Below are 19,147 nucleotides of genomic sequence, written 5' to 3' on the forward strand. Positions count from 1 at the left end.
AGTGCCCGGAGGAAACCCACGCAAGCACGGGGAGAACATACAAACTCCGCACAGGAAGTCTGGAGCTGGATTTGAACCCACGACAGGTTCCCGAGACATGAACTGTGCCGCACAAGCGCTATCCACTGCGCCGCCGTGCTGCCCTATGTGAAAATGTCTCATCTCATCAGCCGTACCGCTTATCCTCATTAGGGTCGCGGGGGGGCTGGAGCCCATCCCAGCCATCTCCGGGCAGTGGGCAGGGGACACCCTGAACTGGTTGCCAGCCAATCGCAGGGCACACAGGGACAGACAACTCACTCGCTCATTCACACCTAGGGACAATTTGGACCGGCCAATTCACCTGAAATGCATGTTTTTGGAATGTGGGAGGAAACCGGAGTGCCCGGAGGAAACCCACGCAAGCACGGGGAGAACATACAAACTCCGCACAGGATGTCTGGAGCTGGATTTGAACCCACGACAGGTTCCCATGCCATGAACTGTGCCGCACAAGCGCTAACCACTGCGCCGCCGTGCTGCCCATGTGAAAATGTGTTCTACTCAAAAAGAAAACATAAAATGCATTCAACCACTCACTGCTTAGTGGTTCAGTTGTATAGCCAGTGCTCCAAACAAGCTCAGGAAGAGCTCCCGGTGAAAAAAACTGACAACTATCTAAATAACAAAATGCGGGGTGTTTAAAATACATTCATTCAACAATAACAATATCATTTGATTCAAGCATTGTGTTAAAAAATGGTAGAGCCGACATGCCAGGAGGAAAAAATGATTCATTCAGACTCGCCCACCAAATAAGTTTAATATGCCAGTTTATTGCAAATTACAAATAACAGTACACATTTTCTATGAAAACAAGGTTCAGTTTTCTCTTTTAGGTGGTGCTATTGTTTTAAATTTATATTGGTAAACTGATGATCCAAAGAGCCAAGAAAAAATCTTGAGGTTGGAGAACGTTCTCCATTTGGGCTGTGGAATGCTCTGCTCTGTGAGATTTAGAATAGAATAGAATAGAATATACCTTTATTGTCATTGTTACAAATGGGCTAACATATTGTGACAACGAAATTGGGCATGACACTCCAGTTTTACACATTCATAGTGAGGTATGAGCAAGAAGATAAAGGAACAGAGAAGATAATGTTATAAGACAAGGGGGATAAGGCTATAGTTATAATTTACATGGTATTTACACAAGAAATGTCGGCATGTGGGATGTTACATACAGGGTTGTCGTGATAACGTTGGTATCGTAACGGTTGTGCAATATTGCATTTGGTGCAAAGTCATCATAGTGCAAAAATGGTCAGCATGAAACAGGAAATGGTCAGACATTGTGCAATTTGAGCATTAAACGTAGTGCAGTCGACATGTGCAAGAACAGCAAAGAAAAGATGAGAGATAAAAGAACACTTAAAAGTAAAAAGATTTACTGGAGAGACACAAGCCGCTGCGAATAGTCGCGCCGCCATGTTGAAAAAAAAAAAAAAAAAAAAAAAAATTGATCTGCAACCTCAGTAAAAGTGTTTAAATCTAGGCTTAAAACACACTTCTATTCTATAGCTAAAAATGATGTTGACCTCAGAAAGCTGTCAACCAGACATTCTGTTATTACCTATACTTCATGTTGATTATGTGGCGTAATAGTAGTCTGTAGAAGCTTTTAGACTTCTTGTGATAAAAGGCCAAACAAATAAACATGACTTGAGTTAATTTCTCGCACGCATTGTGGGAGGCCCAGGTTCGATTTCTGGGCCATGGAATAAAAAAATTTCAAAGTGCGGCCTTGTAAATATCCATCCATCCAATGTCTTCCGCTTATCCGGGTCGGGTAGCGGGGGCAGCATCCTTAACAGGGAAGCCCAGACGTCCCTATCCCCAGCCACTTCACCCAGCTCAACCTACGGGGATCCCGAGGCGTTCCCAGGCCAGCTTAGACACAGTCACTCCATCGTGTCCTGGGTCACCTCCGGGGCCCCCTGCCTTGTAAATATTTCCCAATGATTCCGAACATTTTTCTCTTTTATTACAAGTTCGTCCCACAGTGCCCTGTCTAATCTCATTGTAAACAGTGTTCATTACATTGTTATCAATGACTATAAAGACAATACTAAATGTTATCCATTTAAATGTTTTTATCTTTGTTTTATTTAATCGATCCTTCATAAAGAACTAACTTGTCTGGCCAAAAGAGGACCTGGCAGCGAGTCAAAATTAAATAGAAGAACACTCTGGAAGCTGGGCAGTGAAGTGAACAAATGAGGCGATTAATCAAGGTTTTTAACATGAAATGTATGAGTTGTAGCAGTAAAAAAGGAAGACACAACTTGTATAAATCGGATCTCCTTAAGATTTAGTGATCACCGCTATTATCAATGACACACATGTGACTCTTAGCTTTAGCGTTGTTCAGAAATCGTTGACCACAAACTGAGCAGGTAAAAGGTTGCTCACCGGTGTGGGCTCTGATGTGATTTACTAAGCTTCTATTAGCAGTGAATTTTTCACCACAATGTGGGCAGGTGAAAGGTTTCTCACCAGTGTGGATTCTTGAATGTATTCTCAAGGCTCCATTCTCAGAGTATGTTTTACCACAAACTGAGCAGGCAAAAGGCTTCTCCCCAGTGTGGATTCTTAAATGCACTTTCAAGGACCCCCTCTCTGTGAATGCTTTACCACAAACTGAGCAGGCAAATGGCTTCTCACCAGTGTGGATTCTGATGTGTGCTTTCACGTGTTCCTTCCGTTTAAATATTTTACCACAAGTTGAGCAAGGAAAACATTTTTCACCAGTGTGTGTTCTTCTGTGCCTTTTCCATGTTGATTTATATGTATATATTTTACCACAGACTGAGCAGGCGTAAGGTTTCTCACCAGTGTGGGTTCTGGTGTGTGTTTTTAAATCAAACTCCCGAGCGAATTCCTTTCCACACACTGAACAGACGGATGGTTTCTCAGCAGTGTGGGTTCTTATATGTGTTTTGAGGTGTGCATTCTGAGTGAATTGTTTATCACAAACGGAGCAGGCAAAACGCTTCTCACCAGCGTGGATCATCACATGTCGGTTCAAATTAGACTTGTTATGAAACGTTTTCCCACACCAAGAACATTTACAGCTTTTGCAACATGTGTTATGGCTTTGGGTCCGTTCTTCGTCATCAGTGTGAGCCGAATCTGACATTGGAGCCAACCAGCTGTCTGCTTGTATCCCTTTATCGGTGTCCAGTTCCATTTGAGGATTCGAGACACTGCCTTGAGCCTGAATCAATCTAGTTTCTTCATATTGACCTTGATCTTGAGGCTTTGAACAGACCCCATCCAGGGTCAACTCTGTGAAATCTTCCTCCTCTTTAATGTATGGTGACAGCTGCTTCTCCTCTTTGCCACAAAGATGCTCCTCTTCATCATCAGGCAAAACTGGTTCCTTCCACCCAAGAGGAAGATATTTGTCATATTTGTCTGTGGGACACAAGTTAGACGCGGTTTTGGAAAAAGAGATATGTTATTTTGATGTTGAGTATTCTATTTAAGATTATGAAAGAAAGAAAATGTTATTAACCATGTATTGCTAGAAAGTGTGCATTGTTCAGGTCTTCACATTTATTAACATAAAAGGCAGTGATCCAAAACAACAGGCCGAAGTTTCTGTCTAATCATTGCACTAATTTTAGTCACGGTAAGTTATTAATTTGGTTGGTTGGTTCCCTTAACCTGTAGGGAAGTAGGGGCACCATTTCCTGAGGTGTGTCCTGGGCAAGTACACCCTGGTGGAACCCATCCCTCTCTGGGCCAATGTGTGTTTTGAACCTAGTTCGAATAGGGGACCTTTCACATATAAGGTGCATGTGCTAACCACTGCACGAAAGAAACATCGACCTAAAGTTCACCATTCATTCACCTAATGTCCCTCAATGTCCGATTTATCGTTAGATACACCAAAAAATTGTTTTCCCTTGTCATACTTTCATACCTGTCAAGCTCCAGGGCTCCATGCCCGTACAAACTGTTGTATTTTCCCGTACAAAATACAAAATAATCGTACATCATTTTTTTTTTTTCCGGAATGATGCATGATGGGAAATCCCCAGGCAGCAGACGCATGCGATTGACAAATTTGCGTTTTCCGTACAGATTTCTTTGTACGTCGTACTCGTCTTAAAATGCATAAAAAACGTATTTTGTACGGCAAAACTGTACAGGTTGACAGGTATGTACTTTTTGCGCTTCTTACTATCTTTCAGGACGATTTGGTGACACAAACGAGAGTGATAATGATACGAAACCTAATGCCTTTTCCTATGTCATGTACATCACTAGTGGTCTAGTAGTTACACAGTGGATTTAGTTATTAATTATTATTATTATCCACCCGTCCATTTATTATCCGGACCGCTTATCCTCAGTAGGGTCGCGGGGGCGCTGGAGCCCATCCCAGTTATCTTCGGGCAGTGGACAGGGGACACCTTGAAAAGACAACTCACTTGCTCATTCACACCTAGAGACAATTTGGACGAGCCAATTAACCTAACATGCATGTTTTTGGAATGTGGGAGGTAACTGGAGTGCCGCGAGGTAACCCACGCAAGCACGGGGAGAACACGAACTTCCATATGTATATGTTGAATTGCGCACAAGGCGGGACACAAAGTGTCTTCTGCCTTTTAGTTTCAAATGTCAAACTGCATTTGAACGCGTCTTGACAAACGCTATAAGTGTTTATGCTGATGTTATTAGCTTGTTGATATGGTCGTACCATGAGATGATGGCAAAAAAAATGCTGCTTCACTTTCAAAACAGCATAGTTTCTGCTGGTTGAATCGTTAGCAGGTATGATAGGATACTGGAAACCCATCTCTTCTCAGATACAAGTGAAAGGTAGGGGTGGGAGATACTCATTGTTCAATTGAAGCCTAGTTTGTGTATCATGTTTCATAGTCATGGTTGGGGGATAACCGCATGCGGATATAAATGTTTCTTCATTTTCTCCATGGTGATGTTTTTGAGTTTTTCCTTGCCCTCATGTAGGTTTCAGATCAGAAGATGGTATAATGGTAGTCTGTGCAGCCCTTTGAGACTTATTGTGAATAAATATGACTTGATAAGTAGGGAAAGAATTAAGAAAGATGCTGAAGGAATTGTTTTTGGTGTTTATTTACCAAATAGAATAATATTATTTAATTTTGTTATCTTTGTTTTTAATCTAATAAGCAAAAAGCGATGACGTTTCATACAAACACGCAATAATTCCAAGTAGGTACTCATTCGGTATTGAATCTATCGACATTTGTATCGATCCACCCTTAGTGATAAGGAAATGGTGTCTTGCCTAATTACTTTTATAGAAAGCAGCATGAACCCAAATACTAAATAAGTTTGTTTATTTATTTCCGTAGACCTCTTGAACATAGTTGCACTTCGAGATTCCTTGATTTAACTACCATGGGTTTCTACTCTCGCTATACGGAAATGTCACAGTGTGATCCTTGACTCAGAACGGGCTAATGTCGTATCCCGAGGTAGACATTTTCGCTTATAAAGTAAAGAAGAAACCAACCTGCTGTGATGTCAATTCGAAGTTCCTTACACACTGCACTCGGCGATTGAACTTGTCCCTTGATCACCTCTTGCGCTTTAAAAATCTTCGTTTTCGAAGTTTTCATGATAAGTTAGTCAACAAACACGTTTTATTTTTCAGCACCCTTCAGCTTACGATCGAACAAGTTACACAATGTCGGGGAGTCTTCAGCAACGAGTTAACTAAATAGAAATGCATTTATTACAAAATAGTTGACTTAATTTTGAAGAAAAGTGGAATTGCGCTTTCCACTTAGCTAATGGAGCTGTCCTGGTTCAAGAGACAAGATTTGCGACGCGCATGCGTAAAAGTCAGGGTCCGTCAGCGCACTGTTTAGCGTACTTACGTGGCGGCCACATTGGTCGGGTCAACGTCTCCATTAAGGCTCTGTGTATGTACATTGAAAATAAATCTGAACTTGCTCCTTTTATAAGCGATTTTCATGGAGGTAACCTTTTTTTGTCAACGTCACTACGTGTTGTTGTTACAGAATATTAATTTGAAAATATACAAACGGAAAAAAGGCTTATTTTTTAATTAAAAACAGTTTATCAAAAACAACCATTTATGAACAAAAATCCAAATTACAAAAAAACTGCAATCAAATTGTAACACTATAATAAATTCGTTGAGGATACTATTCACAATTTAAAATCAGTGTTAAGAGGATATTTTAAGACTTTAAAAAATAACTTTGTTTTATTTTAATTTTGCAAATCTAGGTAAATTTATAAACATAAATATGCCCACATAACCATATACTTAACCAAGTATGGTCACTTGCCAGTCTAGGCTAAAAAGATTAAATAAAATAAAAATGCTTTATGTATATAATACTTTAAAAAATAACACAAAGTGGGCAGCACGGCGGCGCAGTGGTTAGCGCTTGTGCGGCACAGTTCATGTCATGGGAACCTGTCGTGGGTTCAAATCCAGCTCCAGACTTCCTGTGCGGAGTTTGTATGTTCTCCCCGTGCTTGCGTGGGTTTCCTCCGGGCACTCCGGTTTCCTCCCACGTTCCAAAAACATGCATTTCAGGTGAATTGGCCGGTCCAAATTGTCCATAGGTGTGAATGAGCGAATAAGTTGTCTGTCCCTGTGTGCCCTGCGATTGGCTGGCAACCAGTTCAGGGTGTCCCCTGCCCACTGCCCGGAGATGGCTGGGATGGGCTCCAGCCCCCCCGCGACCCTAATGAGGATAAGCGGTACGGCTAATGAGATGAGAACACAAAGTTAAACTACGATCCTGGCTATTTCAACAACTGCTTTTAGCTGCTGTAGCTTAATCCCTACTTTGGTTTTCCCCTTAACTCCCCTAAGTGCAATGTTACAGCTTGTTCATTTCATTTATTTATTCCGTCAATAAAAGGAATGAAAGAGGGCAGACAAAAGTAAGAGCTAGTGAAATTTGCCCCTTATCGACATAAAGCAACAAATGGCCACCGTTAAAACATATAAATACATCAAATCACAAACAAAACAATATGAATGACAGCATGGTTTAATGCTACACATCAGGAACATGTTTTTAAATACAATATAGATTTTGTTGTTTGGAGTAAACGTTGTTACAGACAGTATTTCGAAATATCCTCCATCCATTATCTGTGTCGCTTATCCTCACTAGGGTCACGGGTATGCTGGAGCCCAGCCGTCTTTGGGCAGCGGGCAGTGGACACCTTGAAATGGTTGCCGTCCAAATTCACCTGCCATGCATGTTTTTAAGACACAGGGAGAACATTTAAAATATACACGGGGAAGCTGCGGTAGCAGGAATTGAACCCTGCCCCTCCGCACCATGTGGCTGTATTCTAACCGACCAACCATCGTGGCGCCCTTGGAAATGTCAGTCATAGCTTTTTATGAAATTTCTGAAAGCTCTTTCTCTGTCTTGTCCTTTTTTTTACTGTGGGCTCCTGCAGCTCCTGTGTAGAGTAAATTTAAATACAAATGTCAAAATGTAAATTGATGATATCTCATCAAAATGTTGTGATATGTTCAACAACACACTCATGACTCTTAGCTTTAGCTTGGTTCGGAAATCGTTGACCACAAATTGAACAGGTAATAGGTTGCTCACCAGTGTGTGTTCTGATGTGATTTTTCAAGCTTCTATTAGCAGTGAAATTGTCACCACATAGTGGGCAGGCGAAAGGTTTCTCACCAGTGTGGGTTCTTGAATGTATTTTCAAGGCCCTGTTTTCTGTGGATGTTTTACCACAAACTGAGCATACAAAAGGCTTCTCCCCGGTGTGGGTTCTTGAATGTGTTTTCAAGGACCCATTTTCCGTGAATGCTTTACCACAAACTGAGCAGGCAAAAGGTTTATCACCAGTGTGGATTTTGATGTGTAATTAAGTGACTCTTCTGATTAAATGTTTGACCACATGATGAACAGGCATAAGTTTTTTCACCAGTGTGTGTTCTGGTGTGCTTTTTTAAACATGAATTTTGAGCAAATGTTTTTCCACACACTGGGCAGAAGAAAGGTTTTTCACCAGTGTGGGTCATTAAGTGATTTTTCAATGGGTTCTTCTGAGCAAATTTCCTTCCACACAATGAACAGGGGAAAGGTTTCTCACCAGTGTGGACCATCACACCTTATCAAATAAGGCTTGCGGTCAAATATTTTCCAACACCAAGAACATTTCCAGCTTTTGCCATCAGTGCACAACGTTGTATTACTTTCAGTCTGTTCGTCATCAGAAGTTTGAGTCGAGTGGGACGTGATGTCATCATCTGATATCCGTGCTAACCAGGTTCCTGCTTGTGTCTCTTCATTGATGCCACCGTTTGGAGGCTGCATCCATTTTTTCTCTCCATATTAACCTTGATCTTCAGTTTTTAAAAATTCCCTGGTCATGGGCAACTCTGTGAAACATTCCTCCTTTTTAATGTAAGTTATCATCTGTTCCTCCATTTTAATATGTGGATCCTCTTCAACATCAGGCAACACTGGCTCCTGCCACCCAGGAGGAAAATGGTCTTCCTGTTTGTCTGTGGGACACAAGTTAGAAATAATTTTGGAAAATTATATTTTTCATTTCGATTTTGAGTATTCTATTTAAGATTATGAAACGAAGTAACTGTTATTGACAGTGTATTGCTGGAATGCCTACATTTTAGATATTCACAATTTTAACATTAAATGCATGATTTAAATTATTTTTGTTTGAGTTTCAAATGTCAAATGCCACCCGAAAATGTCTTCATTTATCGAATGATTTAGATAAGTTAACATATATTGTAGATAGAGCTTTGATTGCCATATTTCGGATGGCAATTGCAAAAACATACCGGTTGTTACCCAACCAGTATGGCCGCCACTACTTGGGTTGCCCGGATGTTTTCACATAATTAGGAACGGTCTATAAACCATGCCATTTTACCTTCCTCTACATATATATGTAACGGGTGTAATAATAACTTTTGTTTTATTGAAATTCCTGCTGAAATATGTGTATAGTTTTTGGTAAGTGTCCTGCAATGATGAATCCAACAGTGTCACCTGCTGGTATGGGGTGGGGTTTGTGCTGGCTTTTGACATGTGACCGGAAGGCGGGGTTTTGTTGGCAGTCTACAGAGCCAGCTGCCAACGGTAAGACACATCTTTTGGTCACATGTCAAAAGCCAGAACAAACCCCACCCCATACCAGCAGGTGACACTGTTGGACTCATCATTGCAGGACTTTAAAAAAAAAAAAGTTGTATCACCAAAAGATCTGCCTTACCTTAATCTGTCTTATCAATAATATTGTGTACTCGTGTCCAGGTATATTATAACATAAGTAGTACCTGCTATATACTATTTGGTAATTTCAATGTTTTTATCTGCAGAACCGGGGATCGGAATGCATGAGCTGATAACCGTACATTTCTATACCCCGCTATACGGCGATTTAACTGTGATCCCTAACTTAGCACGGAATAAAGTCGTATTCCGGGGGTCTACTGTATCGCATATTCAAGGAAAGAAGTGACGAACCTGCTGTGTTGACAACTTGAGGTTCTTCGCGCAAAGCGCCCTGTAATTGAACTGGTCCATTGAGCTCCTCTTGTGATTCCCAAAATGCCATTTCACACTTTGTTATTGAGCACATTTTTACATTTGAAGCCTGCTAAGTCAGTGGCAAAAAAAGGGTCTCATTTGTTAGCAAGCGGAAATGCTGGGTAGATTCTACCAACAAGAAAACGAGTTAACCGGACACAAATTCAGCAATGATTTGCTTGATGTATTTCGAAGACGTGTTTAGCGATGACGCTAACGGAGCAGGCCGAGATCAATAAAACTACAATTTGCACCGCGTATGCGCAGCAGTCGGGTGAACATGGGTCTCTAACTACGGTTGCCACACGAGGACAAAATACCATTATAATGCCTGCACAAATAACCCAAGCTATGATAAATATTGCAATCGCATAACTGTCAACCTGCAGGGTTGGGTAGGGTTACTTTAACTGGATTACTTTCAATTAGTGGTCTAGTCGCTTTGGCACTTACTCTGCCGTGATCTAGCAAGGCTTTGATGCTAGGTCCTTAGCTTGGCCTAGGTCCTTAGCTTTATTGCTAAAGGCTTTGATGCTAGGTCCTTAGCTTGGCCCTTTGATGCTAGGTCCTTAGCTTGGCCTTGATGCTAGGTCCTTAGCTTGGCCTTGATGCTAGGTTCTTAGCTTGGCCTTTAAAGTCACTATCTTTGATTTTTGCATTTCGGAGATGGAATATGAGCTTGCTCTGTCCACTCCACGCATCGGCCCGGTATTGCAGTACCTCCGGGAACGGTGCATTCGCAATGATCGCAGCAAGGCTTTAGGGCTAGGACCTTAGCTTGGCCTTTTGGCTGAGAGTAAGTGTCCCGGCTCCTTGGCTTTGTAGCGTATTATGAACTGACCGATAACGGATAATGGATAATGAATAACGAAGATAGATCAATAACCCTTAAAAACCCCAAACCCCCAATACCAAATATGCTAATAAAAGACAAAAGAAACTAAATATGAATCAAATGACTGAATTTTGTGCAAGCTTGGGGAGTAACGGAAAACATGGTACGGCAAAAATGATGTTGGCAAGCTGTTTGGATTTATTTTCATTTTGTTTCTGTCGCATTTTATGTTCGTTTTGCCGGAGACCAAAGCCAGGAGAGAAAGCTTACCACGTGTTGTGAGTCATCATTTTATTCATATTTAGTTTATTTTGTCTTTTATTAGTATAATCCAAAAGTAATTGAAAGTAATCCAGTTAAAGTAACCCTACCCAACCCTGTCAACCTGTACGTTTTTTATGCATTTTAAGACGAGTACGACGTACAAGGAAATCTGTACGGAATAACGCAAAATTGTCAATTATGGGTACCATCCGGTATACACCGACTGTACCGAAACGGCATATCAATCAAGTCAAAGGAGAAGCCTCTATCTTGGTATCGTTTTTTTCGTTGCAAACGAAGCGAGCGGTTTGATGCTAATGTGCGCATGCGTCTGCCGCCTGGGGATTTCCCATCATGCATCATTCGGAAAAAAAGGTGTACGATTATTTTGTATGGGAAAATACGACAGTTTGTACGGGCATGGAGCCGTGAAGGTTGACAGGTATCCAATCGAAAGACAAAATAAAGTAGAGTATTCAGATTGGATCAGAATGATTTTTATTATTGCATGCACAAGCAAAGAGATATCATGCGATTGGAAAATTTGAGCATGGCAAGGGTGTTAAGAAACATTAACCGGTGGGCAAAGACTATGCCTATCACAAAGGGAACCCACAAAAATCAATCCCCATATGGTCAAGTCATGTTTATTTTTGACGCCCTTAATCACAAAGAGTCTCAAAGAGCTGCACAGACCACAGATTATTGCAAACTACCGACTATTATTACACCATTCCCTGATCTAAAACCTACATGAGGGCAAGGGAAAAACATAAAAACCTCAACATGAGGAAAATAAAGAAACCTAGAGAAGGGACCACACATGAGGTAATCCCCCTTCCAGGTTGACCAGACTGCAAGGGATGTTGCAATAACAAATGATACAAAGATGTTGTCAACATGAAATATAGGTCATTCATAAACTATGGCGCTCTAAACTATACAAACATCAACCCGGCATTTTCAACAATACAACTTGTTAGCTCTATGTTACACTCATTTCATGAATAATAAAAATCAAAATTAGATTTTCATAAAATCAATTCAATTGTTTATTTTAGTCCTTAAAATAAACAAAAGGCATGCAGAAACGAATTACAGCTTGTAAAATTTACCCGAAATTGGCATAAAGGAATGAATGACAACAGTCAAGACACATTAAATCACAAAATAAATTATGTAAATGAAGGCATGGTTTATGCAACACACACAGATCATACATGTTATAACCGTTGTGCTTTTAAATGCAAAAATCCATGTTTTTGTTTTCATTTTGTAGTCAATGTCAATAGGCAGTGTTTGGAAAGATCAGTTAAAGTGTGTTGTTAAACTGTGTGCTGTTCTTTTTGTAAATAACTCATGTTACAATATGGGCCCCTACAGTGTGGTTTCTGTGCAAAATGGGTTTTTTTCTTTATGGTGCAGCCTTTACTCAGGTGGGTCTTACAGTTTTTAGTCATGTATGTCTCTATGACATGCTATACAGACTATTATAGCATTATTAGAATAAATCGGACATTTTAAATGTGAATGTCAAAATAAGATCCCATCAAAGTTTAGTGATCAATCCTATTCTCAACAACACACTTGTGACGCTTAGCTTTAGCTTGGTTCGGAAATTGTTGACCACAAACTGAGCATGTAAAAGGTTGCTCACCAGTGTGTGTTCTGATGTGATTTTTTAAGTTAGTATTTGCAGCGAATTTGTCTCCACAAAGTGGGCAGGTGAAAGGCCTTTCACCAGTGTGGGATCTTGAATGTATTCTTAAGGCCCCATTTTCTGTGAATGTTTTCCCACAAACTGAGCAGAAGAAAGGCTTCTCCCCAGTGTGAAGTCTTAAATGTATTTTCAAGGACCGACCCTCTGTGAATGTGTTACCGCAAACTGAGCAAGCAAAAGGCTTCTCTCCAGTGTGGATTCTTAAATGGTTTTTCAAGGACCCACCCACTGTGAATGATTTACCACAAATTGAGCAGACAAAAGGCTTCTCACCAGTGTGTGTTCTTAAATGTTTTTTCAAGGACTTACTCTCCATGAACGATTTACTACAAACTGAGCAGACAAAAGGTTTCTCCCCCGAGTGGGTTCTAAAGTGTTTTTTCAAGGACCCACTGTCGGTGAATGTTTTATTACAAACTGAGCAGACAAAAGGCTTCTCACCAGTGTGGGATCTTGAATGTATTTTCAAGGAACCACTCTCTGTGAATGTTTTACCACAAACTGAGCAGACAAAAGGTTTTTCACCAGTGTGGGTTCTGATGTGTATTTTTAAGTGTCCCTTCTGATTAAAATTTTTACCACAAGTCGAGCACGTGAAATACTTATCGCCTGTGTGTATTCCAATGTGTGTTTTTAAGTGTGCCTTTTGAGTAAATTTTTTACCACAAGTTGAGCAAGCGAAATATTTTTCACCGGTGTGGATACCGATGTGCGTTTTTAAGTGTCCCTTCTGATTAAAAGTTTTACCGCAAGTTGAGCAGGCAAAAGGCTTCTCACCAGTGTGGATTCGTTCGTGGTTTTCCAACATCGCACTTCGTGTGAATGTTTTACCGCAAATTGAGCAGGCATATGGTTTATCAGCAGCGTGAGTTTTTGCGTGCCTGTTCAAGTATTTACTCAAAGCAAATTTATGACCACAAACTGAACAGGCAAAAGGTTTCTCTTCTGAGTGGGTTATTGCGTGATTTTTCAAGGCTCTCTTCTGAGAGAATACTTTACCACAAACTGAGCAAGGAAATAGTTCTTCACCAGCGTGTGTTCCTTTGTGCTCGCCCACTTGCGACTCTTCCTGGGGATCTTGATTCCCTTCGGTTTTCATATGTGGAATTGAACCGCCGATGCCGCGGTTTGGTGGCTCCGCCCGTTTTTTCTGTTCGTATTGACCTTGGTCTTCAGTCTTTAAACAGACTCCTGTTACAGGCAACTCTGTGAAATCTTCCTCTTCTTTAATGTATGGTGGCAGCTGCTCGTCCTCATTCATAGGAACAAGGTCCTCTTGAACTTCAGGGAACACTGGCTCCTGCCACCCAGGAAGAAAATATTCTTCATCTTTGTCTGTGGGACACAAATTGGACATGGTTTTGGAAAATTATATTTGTTATTTTGACGTTGAGTTAAGTTATCTAAGATATTTAAGATTTTTATTGGCCACGTATTGCTAGAACACAAACATTTTTAAGATATTCACATCTATTAACAGTGTCTGAAATAACGTCTGCCCGGACGCTCGGGGCGTGCATCTTTTCCCCCCAAAAAAATTTCAAATCAAACGTTTGCTTTATTCCGATTTCGAAATCTTCGTTCGTTTTGGAAATTTCGGGTCGTTTGGCAATTTGCATACTCGGCAGCCAATTAGAAGCCTGCATCAAATAACTTTGTGCTTCTGGACTTTCCCGAGCGTTATAAGCTCTTGCATTTGCATATCATTTTCCAAAGTAGACGCACAGAGACCACAAGAAAAATGGAGAAGTGGTTAGAAATTGTTGAGATTTGTCAATTTAATAGTGCTCCTACTCGTGATACTGCGGTAAGACGTTTTCCATTGTGTGATGTCATTACGCGCACACCATTTTTCGTTTTGCTAATTGTTGATCGCCATTTTGTATTGAATGGAGCCGTGTTGTAGTTTCCTTGCTGTTGAGGAATAAATATGCTAAAAGGCTGAACCACAATGTCCTGCTTATCTTCTCACGCATGAGGAAACTGCACACTCTGACATATCCTTACCAGGAATCAAGCCAAAACCTCCGCCCCAGAAGAAAGGTTCAAAAGAAGCTAACCAAATTTGATGACACTACAAAACGTAAACGTACATTAAAAGCATCGTGGAAAGAGAAGCTCACGTGGGTTGTAGCAGACGACGCAAGACAAACATTTCATGAATGAAAATGAGTCAATACAGGAAAACAGCGATGTCATATACATGCAATGACTGTTATAAGTAGATTTATAATAAACTTCATTTTAAAATGATGTTCTGTTATATATCCTGATTATCAATCCTTAATACTTTGCAACAATGATTTTTTTTTTTTTGCGATGAGTCGTCTTATTGTATTTCAAGTTGTAAAAAATAGGAGAGGCAACTTTATGGCTGGGCAGGCAACTTTTCAGAGTTGTCTGCCCTGGTGTCCCGTAACATTTGGTCATAACTTTCTGACACTGCTAATTTACATTACTGCATGAATTTCTTTGTTTCAGTTTGAGTTTCAAATACAGGGATCAGAATGGAGATTTTCATTTTCAGCTGAAATAGCCAGCGTCCAGGAATAAACCAGGGCGGAGCCCCCCACACCCCCCACCCCCAAATCCACCCCCCCCCAAAAAAAAACCTGGGTTTTAGGCAATTTACTTGTCCAAAACCATGCTTATATTTATCATTTAAGTAACATTTTTAGAAGATTAAAATAATTTGCCCACATAACTGATTTTTTTGTAAATACTGCAAGATAAGTTCAAATGCAGTTCAGTCCCTGCAGCTTGTGCGACAATGCGGCCAATTTTTCTAACGGCCGCCAGGGTGCGCCAGAGCAATAAAGGAAAGAGTGAGACAGTCGGATTTTGAATTTGTTTGCTACGCAAGAGAAAAAGTGAAAAAGTCGGAATGCCTTTGGGGTTCAAAAACAGCGGAAATCCGCGGATCCGCTGAAAATTCTGATCCCTGCAAATATCAAATTGCATTTGACCAAGCCTTGACAAACGCTAATAACGTTTATGCTCCTGTTAGTAGGTTGGTGCTTTGTCGTATTATTAAACGAGAGACACCGAAAATAGTGTTTCTTTAGTCTCCTTAACAAGGGATAAGATGTGATTTTAACCGTGCCAGTTAGGTGCTTTATACGTCAATACTGTATTATCAGCACTGCATTTATTCGCTATGGATCCCAAGGCTTCTGGTGGTGGTGCAGGGGAAATGAAGCTCTTGATTATTAAGAATTGTGAAGAAGGCACATGAAACGCAACTCTTGCTAAGTTTCATGGCTATGACCAATCGATAATTAGGAATATTATTAGCACAGAACAGGTCTTTATTGTCATTGATAACAACGTAGTGTATGCAAGGAGATTAAACATGGCACTCCAGGGTAAACATGTAATAAAGACTTAGAAAAGAAAAGAGGATAAGAGTAAAATAATAATAATAATAACAATGTAGTGCTTAGGAATAGAGTTGTAATAATATAATGTAAGTGGAAATTTTAAAATGAGTTTCATTTTCAAACTGCATCCACTCAAGCAGCTCAAGTCACGTTACACAAGAGGTAAATATAATTTCATTTTTCCTCTACATATATTCAACTTGGGCAGCATGGCGGCGCAGTGGTTAGCGGGTGTGTGGCACAGTTCTGAGGTCGTGAGATCAAACCTTCCTGTGTGGAGTTTGCATGTTCTCCCTGTGCTTGCGTGGGTTTCCTCCGGTTCACTATGGTTTAGTCCAACAGTGTGCCCTGCGACTGGCTGGCAACCAGTTCAGGGTGTCCCCTGCCCACTGCCCGAAGATAGCTGGGATGGGCTCCAGCACCCCCCGCGACCCTAATGAGGAAAAGCGGTGCAGATAATGGATGGATGGATTTTCAACTTTAAATCAAGGCTAAAACTCACTTCTTCAGGGTGGCTTTTAGTACCCAGTAGTTTGACGACACTTATTATATTTTATATTATTTGATTCCGTTGTATTTTGTTATCATTGTCCTTTACTGTTTTTTTTTGTTTTGTTTGGTTTGGTTTCCACTTTTTGCTCTTTTATCATCTAATGTAAAAAAAACTTGTTTGTTGGTGATAGGATTGAGTGGTGAGGTGTTGTAAAAGGATAGTGGGATGTTTGGACGCGTTCTAAGGGATGGGCAGGGCACCCGTATGATGCGGCAGGGGTAAACCAGTGAAAGCTGTCGGGCCCTGCTGTTGAACAGAAGAGTGTGTTGTGTCGCCCTGACCCAAGTGACATGGCCGCTTTCTTGTGTACCGTTTCATCTGGTGGGACGAAAGCATGACCAACTTGGGTGCCGAGGTGCTTAACTTGTTTGAGTGTTTGGGCATTTGGGTTGGCCATGGTCCAAAAATGTTTGTGTGCGTTTTTTGCTATTTTTTTCCCTTTTCCCCCTTTTTTATTTTTTTCGTTATTGTATGTGTTTGTCTTGCTGTCCGTCACCCCTCTTGGGGGATATGACCAAGGTAGATAGATAGGAAAAAAATGGTTCACTGAAAGGACTGTTGTAAAGGACTGAATAAATTAAGTATATTTACCTCGAACTGATGTTATTTAATCATATGCAAGTACAGTGACAATAAGAAACTATGAACTATTTTGGTTGTTTTAATGTTTTTATCTGCAGGACCAGAGGTTCGAGACCGAGTAGGAGCATATGTCACAATATGTTAACCCATTTTGTAACAATGACAATAAAGGTATATTCTATTCTATTCTATTCTATGTTGGTACCCCACAGGAAATGGTGCCTCTAGGACCCAAGACACGAGGGGTTCAGAATGCATTAAGTAATTACCGTAGATTGAAATTCCCCGCCATACGTCAATGGGACATTGTGATCCACACCTCGGCACGAATTAATGTTGCATTACTGGGCTTTTCTGTATCGCCTATCAAACTAATAGAAGTGACAAACCTCCTGTGTCCACAACTCGAGGTTCCTTGCACACTGCACCCAGAACTTGAGCCTTGATCCTTCCTCGTGCTCCCAAAATATCCAATTCGTACTTTGATTTTGTGCACATTTTCAAGCTTATAAATCACACTTGATCCCTGCTGAGTAGCAAGAAAAGCGTCTCCTTTGTTAGCGCAGCTTCGCTAACACACTCCAAGATCGAACAGGTTGCACAACGCTTTCACCAACACGAAGACGATTTAACCAGGCGCAAATGCATTTATCGCAAATTAACTGTCTTGATTCATTTTGAGGAAAACAGAATCGGTGTAGGTGCTCACTCCACTTAGCTAACGAAGCGGGCCCGGTTGAGTAAAGACATATCGAGATGCGCATGCGCAGAAACCAGGTCGGCTTGGCCTTAACTACGGCTGCCACAAGAAGACAAAAGACCTTTTCACACCCTGCACAAACTACCCGAGCCTTAGTTTTCACACCCTTAAGCAAATAGATTACATTTATTATTAAAATTGGATAATGTTATGAACAACTTTGCTCATCGATTTGCACATTTATAGGTAGCCCAAACAAATCCAGTCACATACCTGTCAACAGGGTTGTGTAGGGTTACTTTAACTTGATTACTTTCAATTACTTTTGGATTACTCCAATACCAAATATGCTAATAAAAGACAAAAGAAACTAAATATGAAAAAAATTACTCAATTTTGTGCAGGCTTGGGGAGTAACGGAACACATGGAACGGCAAAAATGATTTTGGCAAGCTGTTTGGATTTATTTTCATTTTGTTTCTGTGGCATTTTATGTTAGTTTTGCCGGAGATCAAAGCCAGGAGAGAAAGCTTACCACGTGTTGTGAGTCATAATTTTATTTTATTTAAAGAATAATACATTTTCTTCCCGTGACCCTACTGAGGATAACCGGTGCAGCTAATGAGATGAGAATACATTTTCTTATTCAAATTATGAATTCATTTTCTGCATTAAATTATTGTTGGTAATATACTGATTAAAGGGATAACCACAAACCTGTCTTTTTTCGTGTTCTCCTTTTATACTTCCTTTTTTTCTTAACTTCTTTATACAACAATAATGATTCATAATCAGGGTTGGGTAGGGTTACTTTAACTGAATTACTTTCAATAACTTTTAGATTACTCCAATACCAAATATGCTAATAAAAGACAAAAGAAACTAAATATGAAATGATGACTCACAACACGTGGTAAGCTTTCTCTCCTGGCTTTGATCTCTTTGATCTCCGGCAAAACTAACATAAAATGGGACAGAAACAAAATGAAAATAAATCCAAACAGGTTGCCAACATCATTTTTGCCATTCCATGGGTTCCGTTACTTCCTAAGCCTGCACAAAATTTTGTAATTGTATTCATATTTAAATTACTAAATTTAAATTACATGGTATTCTATTCAACATATGGAAAGTCAACAACACAAGATGAAAAGAGTCTGGAATGGACTATTGTTTTAAATAATAAAATTTGATATAGGGTGTTGTTGTAGGTGCTGTTGGTTGCGTTTAACATTTTTGGTGTAATAATAGTTGTACCCTGTTGCATTTGATATGCAACTGATGTCTGGTGATGCCACTGATATGTTATGTGCCTGTGTTCGCATGAACTGGATAAGAGTACTGTAGGGATTATTCCAACTTTAATTTTGAAAATCATTAGAATTGAAACGAATTATTCTTTACTGCAATCGCTTAATGTATTTGCCTCTAGGTGTTGCTGGTGCTCCAACATAAGGAGCACCAGCAATTTCCTACACTGATCAAATTAA

General features: G+C 40.3%; 3 protein-coding genes and 1 pseudogene across 4 annotated transcripts in view; 1 reads left to right on the plus strand and 3 right to left on the minus strand.

The window, feature by feature from the left end:
* LOC148366413 (NMDA receptor synaptonuclear signaling and neuronal migration factor-like) overlaps positions 1–19,147 on the minus strand; it is a 254,375-nt gene that overhangs the window by 10,264 nt on the left and 224,964 nt on the right. The window lies entirely within an intron of this gene.
* Positions 824–5,847, minus strand: LOC148366415 (uncharacterized). Its single transcript, XM_088336863.1, has 2 exons — positions 5,555–5,847; positions 824–3,459 (listed from the first exon to the last, which is right to left on the minus strand). The coding sequence occupies exons 1-2, from the start codon at positions 5,658–5,660 to the stop codon at positions 2,354–2,356; spliced, it is 1,212 nt and encodes a 403-aa protein (XP_088192989.1). The 5' UTR covers positions 5,661–5,847; the 3' UTR covers positions 824–2,353.
* Positions 10,214–10,365, plus strand: LOC148366416 (U2 spliceosomal RNA; annotated as a pseudogene).
* Positions 11,198–17,719, minus strand: LOC148366417 (uncharacterized). 2 transcript variants are annotated; one of them, XM_088336855.1, is made up of 3 exons: positions 17,347–17,429; positions 16,089–16,255; positions 11,198–13,777 (listed from the first exon to the last, which is right to left on the minus strand). In XM_088336855.1, exon 3 carries the CDS (start codon positions 13,701–13,703, stop codon positions 12,279–12,281), a length of 1,425 nt encoding a protein of 474 aa, XP_088192981.1. In that variant the 5' UTR covers positions 13,704–13,777; positions 16,089–16,255; positions 17,347–17,429; the 3' UTR covers positions 11,198–12,278. The 2 variants fall into 2 exon arrangements, with proteins under 2 accessions (XP_088192981.1, XP_088192980.1); XM_088336854.1 differs by lacking the exon at positions 16,089–16,255 and having other exon boundaries at positions 17,347–17,719.

The sequence above is a fragment of the Urocampus carinirostris genome, chromosome 5 (assembly GCF_059441175.1).
Source record: "Urocampus carinirostris isolate Australia breed hairy pipefish chromosome 5, RoL_Ucar_1.0, whole genome shotgun sequence".
Classification (NCBI taxonomy): domain Eukaryota; kingdom Metazoa; phylum Chordata; class Actinopteri; order Syngnathiformes; family Syngnathidae; genus Urocampus; species Urocampus carinirostris.

Bases quoted from the DNA above. Each gene is read 5' to 3' on its own strand.
- LOC148366415 (XM_088336863.1), bottom strand. From the start codon at position 5,660: ATGAAAACTTCGAAAACGAAGATTTTTAAAGCGCAAGAGGTGATCAAG. The intron at 3,460-5,554 runs GTTGGTTTCTTC...TGTGTCCCACAG, and splicing joins TCGAATTGACATCACAGCAG to ACAAATATGACAAATATCTT.
- LOC148366417 (XM_088336854.1), bottom strand. From the start codon at position 17,455: ATGTGCACAAAATCAAAGTACGAATTGGATATTTTGGGAGCACGAGGA. The intron at 13,778-17,346 runs GTTTGTCACTTC...TGTGTCCCACAG, and splicing joins TCGAGTTGTGGACACAGGAG to ACAAAGATGAAGAATATTTT.